The sequence below is a fragment of the Aquarana catesbeiana genome, linkage group LG02, assembly GCF_042186555.1.
Source record: "Aquarana catesbeiana isolate 2022-GZ linkage group LG02, ASM4218655v1, whole genome shotgun sequence".
NCBI lineage: Eukaryota > Metazoa > Chordata > Amphibia > Anura > Ranidae > Aquarana > Aquarana catesbeiana.
This window is the reverse complement of record NC_133325.1, coordinates 563,415,525-563,431,224: the sequence shown is the minus strand read 5'-3', so window position 1 is coordinate 563,431,224 and position 15,700 is coordinate 563,415,525. Positions and strand designations below refer to the sequence as shown.

Here is a 15,700-nt window from a genome sequence, read left to right as displayed (position 1 = left end):
AAGGAGAGCATTTTATTATTTATTATATTATTTTTTATTTGGGATTTCCTGCAAACACTTGCTCTGGGGGCACACCTGCATTCTCGCTCCCAAACTGCCTCTGTGTGTCCATAAGACAAACAGAGTGTGGCTCGACCCTACTCCCCCACTCTCTCCCTAGGAGGCAGAGACCCGGGAGAGCTTCTGCTCTTGTGCACGTCGCTGGATCGACGAGTATTGTGGGAGTTGAGGGTGAAGCTACACACTGAAGGTTCACACTGAAGGTTCACACCTTGGGTCGTGCGAGAGCCGATCTGCACTCTGTAAACAGGTATATAGCTGCATTTTTTATAAAAAGCACAATCACTGGGGGACATTACATGCATCAACCGAGAGGATAATGTCAATTTAACCCCAATTTAAGAAGCAGAAGTGGAGGGAGCCGGCAAAGACACAAAGCTGACAGGCAGGGAAGGGAGAGGGGAGAGAATGGAGGGGAGAACAGAGGAGGGACAGGAGACACAGTGGATGACGGAGGCACGTAAACTGACCACGGTGTCAGGGCTCAGCCGTGATAAACTGTGGTCAGTTTACAAAGGGGAGGGCAGAACCAGGCATGATCAGCCAGGTATTTCAGGTTTTACAGGGGGCCAAATGACACAGCATAAGCACTATGCTGTATAACATGCTTTAAAGGAACAGGATCTTTATTTATTTTTTTAGGTTAAACAACACTTTAACTCTTTCCTGGGAAGACCAGATGTTCAAGGAAGCAGCACTGAGAGCAGGATCCAGTAGCATTGAAAGTTGTGCTGGGGTAAGGTTTTTAACGAATCATTTACTGGGGAATGTTTATTTTTATTGTGCTCAATGTGTTAAGCTAAAAAAAGGTGAAGGTTTAAAAAAACTTTTCCCTGCCAAGGCCCCCCCCCCCAGTTTGCATTTAGAAGTCCAAACCATTTTTCATGGTTTTTGAATCCACGATTAAAATGCAAACAGGAGACGAAAAAAAAAAAAAATAGATAATTTTTCTGTAATCTCTTCTATCTGCCAGTGTTTCAATTTCTGCATATACACTCATATGCACTAGTGTATAAATACACACACATACACATATAAATTACTGCACTAAAACAAAACATTTTCTTCATTATAGATCTTTATGCAAATGATCAGATCTGTCAGCTATAAATACATAAAAATGCTGCATGACTAGAAACCCCCATGTGCAATAGGCCTACGGTAAATCTGAACAGCAAAACTTTTCTTAAAAAAAAAAAGTTTTGGATAGATTAAATAAATAAGAGTTAGAACCCCTGTGAGGCTTTATTGCTCTATGTGACCCCCTCCTGAGGAGATTAACACTTTATTTGTCCCAGTGACCAATGAATTTAAAAAAATGTTGCAGTTATCACTAAACAGTTGGTGAGGGGGAATCACCCAATAGGGACATCTGTTTTTGTAATACCGCCAGTAAACGCTATGTAAGAACTTCTTTTAGGCATGCACACACTCCACTGAAGCAGTGCATTCATTTTGCAGCAATAGCTGCAGCACTAAGGCAGGTCATAGACGGTGCAAATATCTTTCCTGCACAGAAATTTGCACGATTCAACCCAGACAGTGCTGACAGGGGAATCCCTCCTGCCGAGCAATTGTCTGCTCCCGGCGGGGGTGCAGGAGTGGGCGGGGGAAGCCGTCCCCGCTGGGAGAAAACAGTGATTATTGCTAGCAGCAATAATCCAACAGGCTGGTTGTACCCAAGTTGGTCAATCGTTCAACTTTATACATTCAGCCTGCCCACATACAGTTTAAAATCGAACCGTTATGGCTGGCCTAAAGCCTAGTACACACAGGCCATATGTCGGGCGGCATCGCACGGTTCAATAGAAACCGGCCGACATTCAGCCCGTGTGTACTGCAGTTGGTCCGACAGAAGTTAGCCATTCATCCGACTTCTGTCATAGGGGCATAACCGGGAAAATAAAAAAAAAGGAGATCGGCTCCCGATCAGCGTTTTCAGCCAATGGCTGAGAGCACATACCAGAGTATTCTGGTGGGGGGGGGCCTTGTCAGAACAAAATAGAACAGTAGGGGAGATCACTGTACTAACATTGGGTAGTTAAGCACTGTGCAAACTGTTGGCGCTATATAAATCCTGTATAATAATAATAATAGTTAGTACAGCGGCTACAACATGAGAGGTCAGGTTTTTTTTTGTTCAGCCCAGGCAGCACGAAAAAAAAAACGACTAGTTTGTACTAGGCTTAAGTGCCAGCAGACTTTGCCGTAGCATCACTGCTTGTAGTCCAATTTGCAAGTGTGCACTAAAGGAAGTGCCTCTGAATGTACACATAGCTGATCAACATTTTGATTTAATTGTAAAAACTGGGGGAAAAAAAAGGATTAACATTATTTGACATGCGGAACAACATTTTAAGTGTTAATGCTTCAGGTACACTTAATTTTATTAACATCATAAGGGATCTGATAAGGCAGCTGTGTGACAGTATGCATGCTGACTCCAGAAAAAAAATGTGGTTACGCTTATCAAAGTTTACATTAAAGAGGACCTGAACTCTGGAAGCAGCGCCCAAAAAAGTTAGATAGAAGGTAAAGAACTAGACACAGGTACTGCCTGCGGTCTCCCTTCAGATTATATTCTCCATATTACTGACTTACCATGCCTTGTGTGGAGGTGGCCATCATGATAGAGGCAGGGTTTGCCACCTCATGTCAGAGGCTAAGGAAGACAATGAGCAGTACACCAAATCTCTGTCCAAAATCTCCTAAAACTAGTAGTCAAAGACAGCAATGACTAATATATCACAATGAAGATATACAGCGATGAGTCTGTAGGCACATGAGTGCCTAGGCACACTCACATGCCACAAAGCATGCACAATTAACATTTCTAAACGTTCCCTATAACAATGAAATCTTTAGGCCCCTTTCACACGGACGGATAGAATGGTGCTTTTAGCTGCGGATTTTCTAATTTTCTACCGCCGCTAAAAGCACACAATGCTTTCCTATGGCCCCATTCACACACTGCGTTTAGCTGCGAATTAGATACATGCGGTTCTGTGCGGATAGAAAAAAATAGAATTGACTGCGTCCAGGAGCGATTTAGCGCAGCTATCCGCACATAACCGCAGGTAATCACAGTGCACTGTGTCAGCTGCGGATAACAGCGCCGAGCTGCTCATCGGGAAAGGAAAAATGATTTTTCCTTTCCCAATGAGCGACAAGCACGGGGATCCGACTCGTATCCCCGCCAATGCCCAACGCTGTTTGGTATGAATCTTGAGGGAGAACTCCATGCCAAATTTTAAATAAAAAATGGCGCGAGTTCCCCCCCCAGGGGCATACCAGGCCCTTCGGTCTGATATGGCTTTTAAGAGGAGCCCCAACGCCGAAAAAACGGCATGGGGTCCCCCCCAAAATCCATACCAGACCCTCATCCGAGCAAGCAGCCCAGTCGGTCAGGAAAGGGGGTGGGGACGAGAGAGTGCCCCCTCCTGAGCCGTACCAGGCCGCATGCCCTCAACATGGGGGGTGGGTGCTTTGGGGGAGGGAGGCGCCCTGTGGGCCCCCCCACCCCAAAGCACCTTGTCCCCATGTTGATGAGGACAAGGGCCTCTTCCCGACAACCCTGGCCATTGGTTGTCGGGGGGTCTGCGGGCGGAGGGCTTATTGGAATCCGGGAGCCCCCTTTAATAAGGGGGGCCCCCAGATCCTTGCCCCCCACCCTATGTGCTAATCGCACTGTGCAAATGCAGCTGATCACAGTGCCTGGAGTCTTGAACTCCACAGGAAAAAAAACATGCTTTTAACTGCAGCAGAATAGCCGTCCGTGTGAAAGGCGCCTTATAGTTCAGGTCCACTTTATGTAGGACGTTGATGAACAATATCTCTTTGATAAAAAAAAAAAATTTCCCATTGTTTTGAGCTTTTCATAATGCCTACATAATCTGTTTGTTATGTGCTTAATATTTAAAAGGCAAGATTTATTAAAAACCCACCTCATTTGCAAAGCGGAACTATCTTGATAGGAGGATATTCCTATGTCAGAAAGAGTGTCTGAAGATATAGAACCTGGAGAAGAAGATCTGTCTCTATCTTCTAGAATGTCCACTTTAACCAAGGAACTAAATTCATCCTCAGAGTTGTCTTCTGACACTGAGCCAATGATGAAACGAGAATGATTATTCAAGTCCAGCAACTTGGATGGAAGTGGTGGTTCATCCATTTTTCTTTGGGGGGTGGCTATAAAAAAACAAATACATCACTTTAAATAGAGATGTCCAATGTTGTAAAAAGAAACCAGTGTTAATGTAATTACAGAACACATATCTTCTATTAAATTAAACTGCCTTTCAATACTTTTTATTGGTTTTTAGCACACTGAATAGGTTTCTATGTTGTAGTACAGGGGTGCTCAACCATTTGAAAGCCACTTAAAGCGGAACTTCAGTCATTTTTTCAACTTTGAATCTATGAAATCTTCTGTGCTTGTTGTTTTAACTTTGGATAGTAAAAAATTTTTTTCTGCCAGCAAATACCTTATACAGCCCATTTCCTGGTTCTTGTCTGGTCATTAGCCTAGGCTTAAGACATCATGCACAGCTCTCTCTCTCACTCTCGTGAGAATTTAATAGGAAGGGAGGGGATGAGTCGTAAGAGGGCCAATGAGAGCTGCAGAGCTGGAGGTGTGCCTCTGTGTGTCTGTGTAAATCCAGGAAGTGAACAGGCAGCAGCTTCAGCTGCCCGCAGTTAAAATGGATGCAGCCAGACTTAGTGCAGAGAGATTTCTGCAGCATATTTGGCAAGTACAGGATCACAGTATATATAAAATAATATGCAAAGTGGTTGGAGGGAAGCTTCAGAATGGCAAAGATGTTTTTATTACAAATTATGTGAGCAGACTGCAGTTCCTCTTTAACCCTTTAATCGCCCCTGATGGTAACCCCTTCTCCGCAAGGGACATTTTTTTTATTTAGTATGTTTTATAGCAGAAAGTAAAAAATGTTTTGTGTTTTTTTCGAAATTATCAGCCTTTTTTATTCATAGCGCAAAAATTAAAAAGCGCAGAGGTGATCAAATGCCACCATAAGAAAGCTCTATATGTGGAAAAAAAAAAGTACAAAAATTCGCTAAGAATGGCCTGGTCATGAAGGGGGGGGGGTAAACCTTCCGGAAGCTGAAGTGGTTAAATACCACTAAATAAAAGCACTGTCTAAAATAAATAAATAAATAAATACATTATAAAAAATTTAGTTTGGGTACAGTGTTGCATGACTGCGCAATTGTCCTTCAAAGTGCTGAAAATTGGCCTGGGCAGGAAGGGGGTAAAAGTGCCCGGTATTGAAGTGCTTAAAACGCACGTGAAGGCATCACAATGATGTAAACTAGGCTTATTAAAGTACATTCATCTTTCTTGCATATGCATTTAAAAATGCACCTGACTGCACGTGGCATAAAAAAAAAAATATCTCCAGGATCGCTTCACACTGGAACAATTGCAGTCCTATGTGTTCCGGTATTGACAGTCAGCTGATGTCAAAGGGCTGCCAAACGCGTTGGAATGTGCATAAAGCAGTGCAGGCGGTACCATGCAGCTGCATTTACGACATGCGTTTGGGGGGCCAACGGCACCTGTCCTGAAGGCATCCGGCAGGGGCAGCGCATTCGTGCACAATGCTTGAAATTCGCGGCCTAATGTTGCCTTTTTTTTTTTATTACAATTTATGTGAGCAGATTGCAGTTCCTTTTTAAGCGACTTGTTAACCAGTCGCGGTCCACAATGAGCGAAGCGGGCAGATGACAGGTCCATTTCCACTTTGCATATGCAGAGCGGACATGAACCCAGCCCTCTCACCAGTTTTGATGCGTTTTCAGAAAGTGCACCAAACTCACAGGTGATAACAGAAGTCTATGGTTTAGTGCAGGTAACCTGCAGTTTAAAAGAAGCCAAGTAACCACCGGAGAAGAGATATGGCCATATATACACAGTGATTTTAGAATATAAACTGGCCTTTAATAACAATCTTCCATTCAGGAATCTCCCTTGCTACAGTTATTGCTGGCTGTTGCTGTCCCAGCCGGAGTACAATTGGGATCACTCCGCCTGTGACAGGAGCCGAGGCTTTAGAGCATCTTCTTATGCGGCTCTGCTCCCTCCGCAGCTGTGCTTCCTCTAGCGCCGGCTCCAATCAGAACACTGATGCTCTGGGATGCCAGGTCAGAAACCCACGATCTGGGCGTGCCGACCCACCATCACAGAGCAGGAGGTCGTGGGCCACATCAGAGGTCTCCCCTCCCAGGTTGGGCACTCCTGTTGTAGTAAATACATATTTCAAAGTGGGAACTTCTTTAATAAAATAGATTGTCATATACAGTATGTGACCAATATGTAGTTATTGGGTCACATATTGACATTGATGTTAAACACACAGAATGCTGAAAGAATATTGTTTGACCATAAATATATGGGAGAAGTAGTGATGTCCTTATGGAAAGGTGGGAACTAACTGTATCTTGTTCTTTTATGTTATTATCTACTGACAGTCCACTGTGAAAATGAATCTAACATGACTTTTGTGTATTTTTTTTTTTTTACAGAATTATTTTACTACGCAGGCACGTAAACATCAACATAACCTGATGGCTTTTAACATACATAGGGAGTTCTGACAGTGAGATCTTTCTGCTACCCTGCAAGCTACCAACTATAAGAAGCCTGAGGACAATTTGCCCTGTTGGAATCCACCCATAACTGAACATATATTCATATTCATATATATTCATATGTAACATATATACATATTCTGACCTTTAACACGCAAGCTGTGGATAAAACAATCCAAAATTTTAATAGTGTAGAGCTGGCAGATTTTTTTCAATCTACCGCTTATATGTAAATTTAGTGGGTCATCTATTCTGATCATAGTTCAGATTCAATCTATTATTAAGTTAGCCTCTGTTCCAGTTTGGCTGTGTTGCGCGCAGTTCCACATTGTGCCTGCGGGTGTCGTTGTCACCGTAGGCCGGTGTTGGAAAGCAACAGGCTGAAGTATATGAGTGCTTTTCTTTCTCTGAAGTAACTCGGCAGAGGTTGTCCCCGGCGGTGCATTCTGGGAAGAGGTATTTAAGGGACAGACGCCATTTTTCTTGGTCTCTTTCTTTCCACCTGCTGGCCCTCCTGGCCGTCAGGTATGTGCTAGGAGTCCTACCTCGTGGTCCTCCGGGCTGGAGGACATGTGTTGCTGCAGCGTGTGGGTCGGCCCAGAAACCTGTCTGGGGCCTACTATAACTACTGCAGAGATGGTCCTGTGCTGTCTGTCCTGCGGGAAGAAGCTGGACAACTGAGAAGAATCCAGGGGAGGACCCGTCTTGGAAGGATCATGCGGAGTGCTGGTCTGGAGTGGGGCCTGGTGACTCAATTGGAGGACGCATCTTAAGTTAACCTACCACATAGTACTGCCAGGTCGGCTTAAAGGTTCTGGTACTGTGTTGCTGTTCATCTAAAACTACTGCGTCCTGTGGTAGAGGATCATACAGTTTTGTTCTACCCAAGTCTGTGGCAGAGACTTTTTGTTCGTGCTACACTCCAGCTGCTAGATTAGTGAGAGAGACCTATCCGGGCGAGCAAAGATTTAATCCTGAACTGAAGATACATTCATCCTTGAGATTATAATTCCTTAGTGCTACACCAAGAAAAGGTATTTGAACTTCCCTGCAACTCTTCTTCTACCTCTTTCCTGCTACTTCTTCCAGTTATCTCCCATTAAAGCATTGGAAAAGTACTAAAGTGACTGGTGCCTACGTTGTCAGATGATAAGCTCAACGTGGACTCTAAGTCTGGTACTGGTGAAATTACAGGTAAAAAAGGTTATGGTAACAGCCCGCTTTAAATCAGCAGCTCCACCGTGAGTTATTGCTACAATAGCAAAAAAAAAAAAAAAAAAAAAAAAGGCTTAGGATTCAGCAGCACAGACTGCCAGATCCATAAAGTGCTTCTGCAACTGGTTAGAAAAAATGCCAGACATTAGATCTTTTGACATACAGGACAAATGTTACTTCAGTGTTTGTTTAATTTTAAGGAGCCCATACTTTGGGTGAAACAGTTGCAACATTTTGCAAATGGCTGCATGTCATGCACAACAATCTGCCAAAGTATGATGCAAAATGATTACAACAGACTTGCTCATTCCGCACAAAATATGGATTAAGTGGGAACAAAATGTTTTTAAACTCCATGCTTATAAAGCAGGAATCTGTTGATACTAAACTCCATTAGCGGTATGAAATTAAATAGGTGGATGTAAAAAAGGTCTCCAAAGCATATCAGTTATCAAATGAATGACCAGGTGTCTTGATGTAGCTATATGTGTCTTTACGGGAATTGGGGGGGGGGGGCTGTAAGGGAATCTGACCTCAGCTACAGTAGATATAAAAAGTCTTCACACCCCTGTTAAAATGTCAGGTTTCTGTGATGTAATATGTAAAATGCAGTGCAATTGTAGAAACCTACATCAAGAGAAGCAACAGGCTTTACACGATGGAGTTTGCCACTATTTCAGTGCGATTTATTGTGCAACAATCACGGCAGAATCCCACCACATTTTGGTGCCACTAAAAAATAAAAGGCATCTGAACAGGCGTAGTGTGATTTGTCATTTGAGCAGAGTGTTTTGGGAGCGCGGGCAGAATCATGGTAACTCCATAGGTAACTCTTTCCTGGTGCTATACACCAGAATTTTTGTTTGTGACGTACGCTTTTAGTTACGGTAACAGCACCCTACATGGTGAATGGTCTAAGAGCGCATACCTCATTCTTCAAGGTGGCTCAATAAGTGCTAAGTCTGCGTTTCTGTTTTCATTAAGAATCGTGGCGATTCTGCCTGGGGTCTCAAACGCTCAAGTGTGAACGGGGCCTTAGGAGTGCTTTGAAAGTTTATGGCCACTCAGAAATTTCAAGCAAATACACAGGACCATCACACAAAGGGAAGAAGCAGAACAGATGGAGTAATATAGTTATCCCATATGTAGCTAGACGAGTGACAAAAATTTAGAAGGGCTGCTTCTGTAGGGAGTGTGGAGGTATAAGACGCTTGAGTGTTGGAGTCCTTTGTTCTGTGTCCCTTCTTTCTTTCCACTCTACCCTGCCCTACCTACCCTTCTTTTTTCTGAGTCCTCATCTTACTATTCTTCTTCACTCCCAATCCCATAATCCCACTCTCCCTCCCTTTTTTGCTTTCTTTTTAATTCCCTCACTTTGGGTGTGAGGAAGTGGTCCTGTTTGTCATTGGGAGGTATGGTGCTATGTACCCCTTTTTTATGGTATTGGTGCAACACAGATTACGTACTTCATACCCTCTGGAACATGAGGCACACCTTTTGTCTGTCTCTTAATGCTTTTTGTGTTAATTTTTTTCACCTAATTCAATGCCCTGGGTCCATTTAGGTTTGCATTAATTAGTTAAATGTGAAAATCAGAGGTGTTCTGTCACCATGTAAGGTCAGCAGTCTTGCTGCCGCTTTTAAAATTTAACATCTAAACAGTCCGTCGGATTTACAAATACTGTATTTAAGCATATACTGTAAGCTCCGTTTTGTGTTGAAAATAACTGTGAAATCTAAAACTCCGGTGGGTGTAACAAGATGTCCACTTGCCCCCTTCTCACTCTATCATTACTGTGCAGGAGTGTGGGGTGTAGTAAGATGGCGGCGACAAAACGTCACTTCCTGACAAGACAGCGGCCGCCGCTCCGGAGCTAGGCCGAAGCCGCGACCTTTCCTATGGCCGAGGCAGCGGAGCGCTCCGCAGATCACATGATGTGCCGATCCGAACAGGTTGACCCGTTTGGATCACAGATCGGTGACGATCCGTTGCACCCCTAATATATACACATGTTATTACTTTGCTGTTTAATGCCGGTTTTATGGTATCAGCTAGCTGCCATAACTCCCCAGAACATTTTTATTTTTTTGTGGGCGATTCGGCATCTGCTAAAAGTGATCCCGACAGCGGATTCGTCGCAGGATCACTTTTAGAGGCAGCGGGATAGGTGCCCCTCCCACTGCTTTCCGGTCGTTTCTGGGTTTACCAGAACCGTCAGTAAACCCGAAAGCGATCCAATCCGTCTGATGGATAGGCAGAAAGTCGAGTGAGGGAAAGATGGCCCCCACTCGGCTCTATGCCCTTGGAGGATCAGAGTGACCTCTGATGTCACTTCCAGTTCTTGGGCTTCAAGAAATTATTTTTTTTAAGTCATAAAGTGTCAAAAATACTTTTTTTCTTTTGCTTTCAAAAAGGTAAATTAGAGATAAAGAGGACCTGTCATGCTTATTTCTATTACAATTGATGTCTACATTACAAGTGATTAAAAAAAAATAAACAAAAAAGGGACACTGTAAAAATAAAAAATATAAGTAAAATAAATAAGAAAAAATAAATAAATTTAAAGAACCCCATCCCTCTGTGCTCGCATATAAAAGTCATGCCGCATATGTAAACGGTGTTCAAACCACCTCCTATGTAACTCTAAACAGGTAACCTGCAAAAAAAAAATTTTAAGCGTCACCAATGGAGATTTTTCTTTTTCAAATATTTTATTGAAACCACGGGAGGTAGTTCCAAGGTATTACATCAATAATGTACAATCAATAATACATTTCAGTAAATTGCATGTAACATATCGAACCATGAAGTCAAAGCAAGATACACATAACACCATCAGAATTCAGTTCAGGTAGAGAATAGCACTTAATTCTAAATTCCAATCAATGAACCACTGAACATGAAATATGGAGCTGCCTACATCCTTTTCCATTTATGTAATAAGAAGAGATTAAAGGGAAGAAAATAGAAGAAGCTGGAAGAGACTCGAAGCAGGGAGGGGGACATTTTTTTTTATAAATCCTGGAGTAGAGGAGATTAACATCAACCAAGGTAGTTAGCATATTTTAGCCATCTGATGGTCATGAACCAAACATAGCTATTGCCTCATCAGAGAAGACAAACATTCCATAGCCTCCAAAGCTTGGAGTACTTTTCAGGTTTGTGCTGCCCTGAAAGTATTAGATCCTCCATCTTATTTATTTCTTCTACTTTGTGAAGCCAGCAACAGATAATTGGAGGCTGCGGGTTTTTCTATTTGAGGGGGGTGCAAGACTTGGTAGCGTTTGGCAGGTGGCATATAATCTTTTCCCTGGGATGGACGAAGCATGGAGCAGGAAAAAGGCTGAATCATCAGGAATCTCGTATTCAGTAAATCTTTGAACAGTTTTCCAAACTTCCTTACAGAAGCGTGTTATGTTAGGGCATGACCAGAAGATGTGTAACATCGTTCCTTACTCATTCTGACACCTCCAACATCGGTCAACGTTGGGGTAGAATTTATGTAACATCTAAGGGGTACGATACCACCTCATCAGAATTTTTAAATTGGTTTCCTGTATTTTGGTACAGGTGGACAATTTTAACGAGAATCAAATAATATTTTGTTGTTGGCCTGGTGTGAACGTGCGGTTTAGCTCTGCTTCTCACTTCCTCATACCAGACAGGCATGGCTGTTACTGAGGGGTGATCAATAGGTTGTACATTTTCGAAAGCACTTGTGGGAATATCCCTTCATCTGAGCAATATTCCTCAAAGGTGGTTAAGTGTCGACCAAACCCCTATGGATTTGGGAAGGAACGAAAAAAATTATACATTGCAGGGCACTTCAATATTGTCAGGCGGAAGGGGCCTGTGGCCTCCATTAATGATGCAATGGAGGGTCATTGTTCCACTGTCAGAAAATGGGATGCTTGATAGCGATCAGTTTGGTGTAGGGTTCGAAAAGTCTGGTCTCTAAGGCCCGGGATAAACTGCAGGATTCCCAAGGATTGGCAATAATGGAGAGTCTGTAGTAAAGAGGGAAGCCTACGTAAAAAGATGTGAGCATATGTGGACGGTGGGTCCTATTAGGGAATGCAACTTTATATCAGACGGTAGGGTGTCGTAACACCAGGGAGCTCCTTGCAATGCTACATCCGTTTGGTCCTGTTCCATTTGCACCCAGAGCTTGACGGCGTAATGACGGCACCAGTCTATAAGTCTACCTAGGTGTACTAAGAATATATACAAAGAGCGCAGCGCTGGATTTGAGTATACAGTGAAAAATATTCAAGCAGTAAAATTATTTTGTTCAAATAAAAATGTGCATATTAATCTTCAAAAAATGTCCATAAAATACAAAATTATAAGTGATTAAACGTCCGTGAGGTACATGAAACACCAATCTGGATATCTGACTTCCACCGCTGTGAGACCCGTCACCAGAAAGATTGAAGGCTTACCGGACCGCCTCTTTAAAAAGGCATGAATCAATCACCAACATGGATGCTGTCCCTCTCCTGGCTGGATCCTGCTGTGAAGCACTAGATGGTTGATCCCAAATCAGTCAACCGTGAAGGAGCGCCAATCCCAGTAGCATAAATATCCAAAGAAAAAAAGGGGGAGAAATGCTCCAATGGTGTAGTAAATTATTGGTTCCTTTATTAAAAAGCCATGAAGGCGTTTAACAATACAAAAATCCTTGCAAGGAGTGATAAAACAATTCCGATAGAAAATGAAAGTCCGCGCATGCGCAGTCCGTGCGTACGTGTCTACCCTACGGCCGTTTCGTCAGAAATGACATCATCAGGGGCACGCCTACACGTCCGCGCATGCGCTTTAAGTACCCGAGCGGCGAAGCGAAGACACTCAGCCATTGGTTGTCTAATTACTGAAGTTTGGAGACAGCTGAAGCATCACCACTAGTGTTGATACTAATATGCTTCCATGAATCTTATCCGATGCCATCTTGTGGACAATTTGGATAATGCTCCAAGTTTAAATTAGATCTGGTATTTTAAGCCTATTTAAATAGAAAAAATATAGAAAAAATATAAAAAGGAAAGGCTGAAGGACAATTCGCATCCCCCCTCGAGCAAAAAACATTTCTTATTATAATTTCTATCGTTAAAACTAAAAAAGTCCCGGTGTTATCAAGGCTTAATATAACTAAACAAAAATTAAAAATTAAATTTAAAATTTAAAACATCAAGGAAACGTAATGTAACAAGCCAGAAATGTAGTCATATCACACAAATTATTTTACTAGAAGCTGAAACATTTTAAATGAGAAAAGTCATCCAAACATAAGATGATAGCCCCTACATAGGAGAAACTTGGTACAAGCTAAATGACCCAATAGCAAAAAAATGTAAGGTCATTTCTTGTATAAAGAAGATAATGTTAGCCAAAGAATGTGGAGGGGACATCTAAACCAAGAGGGGGCGGGGAGGGGGAGGAGTTAAGGGCTTATTAGCTATTGTTAACAAAGCAATTAATGTCCCACTCCACATTCAAGCCTGTAGGGACATGACAACCCAATTTATATATCCAGTTAGTCTCACTTCTGGAAATACTACGTTTACCGTTACTCCCTCGCCAATGAGGTATGTATTTTTCAAGGGCTAGAACGGGGACCACGTTTCTAGCCCTTGAAAAATACATACCTCATTGGCGAGGGAGTAACGGTAAACGTAGTATTTCCAGAAGTGAGACTAACTGGATATATAAATTGGGTTGTCATGTCCCTACAGGCTTGAATGTGGAGTGGGACATTAATTGCTTTGTTAACAATAGCTAATAAGCCCTTAACTCCTCCCCCTCCCCGCCCCCTCTTGGTTTAGATGTCCCCTCCACATTCTTTGGCTAACATTATCTTCTTTATACAAGAAATGACCTTACATTTTTTTGCTATTGGGTCATTTAGCTTGTACCAAGTTTCTCCTATGTAGGGGCTATCATCTTATGTTTGGATGACTTTTCTCATTTAAAATGTTTCAGCTTCTAGTAAAATAATTTGTGTGATACGACTACATTTCTGGCTTGTTACATTACGTTTCCTTGATGTTTTAAATTTTAATTTTAAATTTAAATTTTTAATTTTTGTTTAGTTATATTAAGCCTTGATAACACCGGGACTTTTTTAGTTTTAACGATAGAAATTATAATAAGAAATGTTTTTGCTCGAGGGGGGATGCGAATTGTCCTTCAGCCTTTCCTTTTTATATTTTTTCTATATTTTTTCTATTTAAATAGGCTTAAAATACCAGATCTAATTTAAACTTGGAGCATTATCCAAATTGTCCACAAGATGGCATCGGATAAGATTCATGGAAGCATATTAGTATCAACACTAGTGGTGATGCTTCAGCTGTCTCCAAACTTCAGTAATTAGACAACCAATGGCTGAGTGTCTTCGCTTCGCCGCTCGGGTACTTAAAGCGCATGCGCGGACGTGTAGGCGTGCCCCTGATGATGTCATTTCTGACGAAACGGCCGTAGGGTAGACACGTACGCACGGACTGCGCATGCGCGGACTTTCATTTTCTATCCGAATTGTTTTATCACTCCTTGCAAGGATTTTTGTATTGTTAAACGCCTTCATGGCTTTTTAATAAAGGAACCAATAATTTACTACACCATTGGAGCATTTCTCCCCCTTTTTTTCTTTGGATATTTATGCTACTGGGATTGGCGCTCCTTCACGGTTGACTGATTTGGGATTAACCATCTAGTGCTTCACAGCAGGATCCAGCCAGGAGAGGGACAGCATCCATGTTGGTGATTGATTCATGCCTTTTTAAAGAGGCGGTCCGGTAAGCCTTCAATCTTTCTGGTGACGGGTCTCACAGCGGTGGAAGTCAGATATCCAGATTGGTGTTTCATGTACCTCACGGACGTTTAATCACTTATAATTTTGTATTTTATGGACATTTTTTGAAGATTAATATGCACATTTTTATTTGAACAAAATAATTTTACTGCTTGAATATTTTTCACTGTATACTCAAATCCAGCGCTGCGCTCTTTGTATATATTCTTAGTGGTGCCCCCTATCAGGGTTATAGCGCATAGCTGCAGGATACTTCCTCATAGGTTTATTATTATCAATATTTTTGCACACTTGAGCACAATATCATTTTTCATTGATTTATATTTTTCACTTTACACCTAGCGCAAATTTCTCCTTTTAGAAAAATACCTAGGTGTACTGCCTGATAGCATTTCAGAGCGTCAGGAAGTGCTATTTCCCCAAATTGTTTAGACAAGGAAAGTTGGCTCTGGGGAACACAAGGTCATCTATGCGCGCAGATGAATTTGATGAATAAGGAGTGCACCTGCTTAAAGTAATGAGATGGTATCCTTACTGGTAAGGCCTGGAAGAGATAGAGCTATTTAGGCAGGTTGCACATTTTTGAGAAGGTTGCATCTACCAAACCATGAGTGCAAACCCTGGTGCCAAGTTTCCAGAAGAGTACGAGTTTTGGTCAGGAGAGGAGGAAAGTTAAGTTCAAAAGTTACGAGATAATGTGGATAGGATATATGTTCCCAGGTATCTCAAAGCCAAATCGTCCATTTGAATCCGAAACTCAACCTCAAGGTCTGAAGAAGGGCAGGTGGAACTCTGACTCCCATACTCTCCGATTTACTGAAATTGATTTTCAAGTTCGACAACTTGCCATAGATCTCAAATTCAAGGAGGAGACTTGGAAGAGAGATAGCCGTATTTGTTAAGGAAAAGAGCAAGTCATCCGCATAGGCAGATATTTTATGTTGCATTTCCCAGACCCTCACTCCTGTAATGTCCGAGTTTAGGCGAACCCTACAGAGAAAAGG

General features: G+C 42.2%; 1 protein-coding gene across 2 annotated transcripts in view; it reads right to left on the bottom strand.

Annotated features, from left to right (window-relative positions):
- The window catches only part of ACACA (acetyl-CoA carboxylase alpha), a 571,750-nt gene that overhangs the window by 545,031 nt on the left and 11,019 nt on the right, over window positions 1-15,700 (bottom strand). For both annotated transcript variants that reach the window (XM_073616063.1, XM_073616061.1), the window contains exon 2: window positions 4,005-4,248. In XM_073616063.1, coding sequence (XP_073472164.1) covers window positions 4,005-4,231 — 227 coding nt within the window. In that variant the 5' untranslated portion in view covers window positions 4,232-4,248. The remainder of the gene's footprint in view (window positions 1-4,004; window positions 4,249-15,700) is intronic.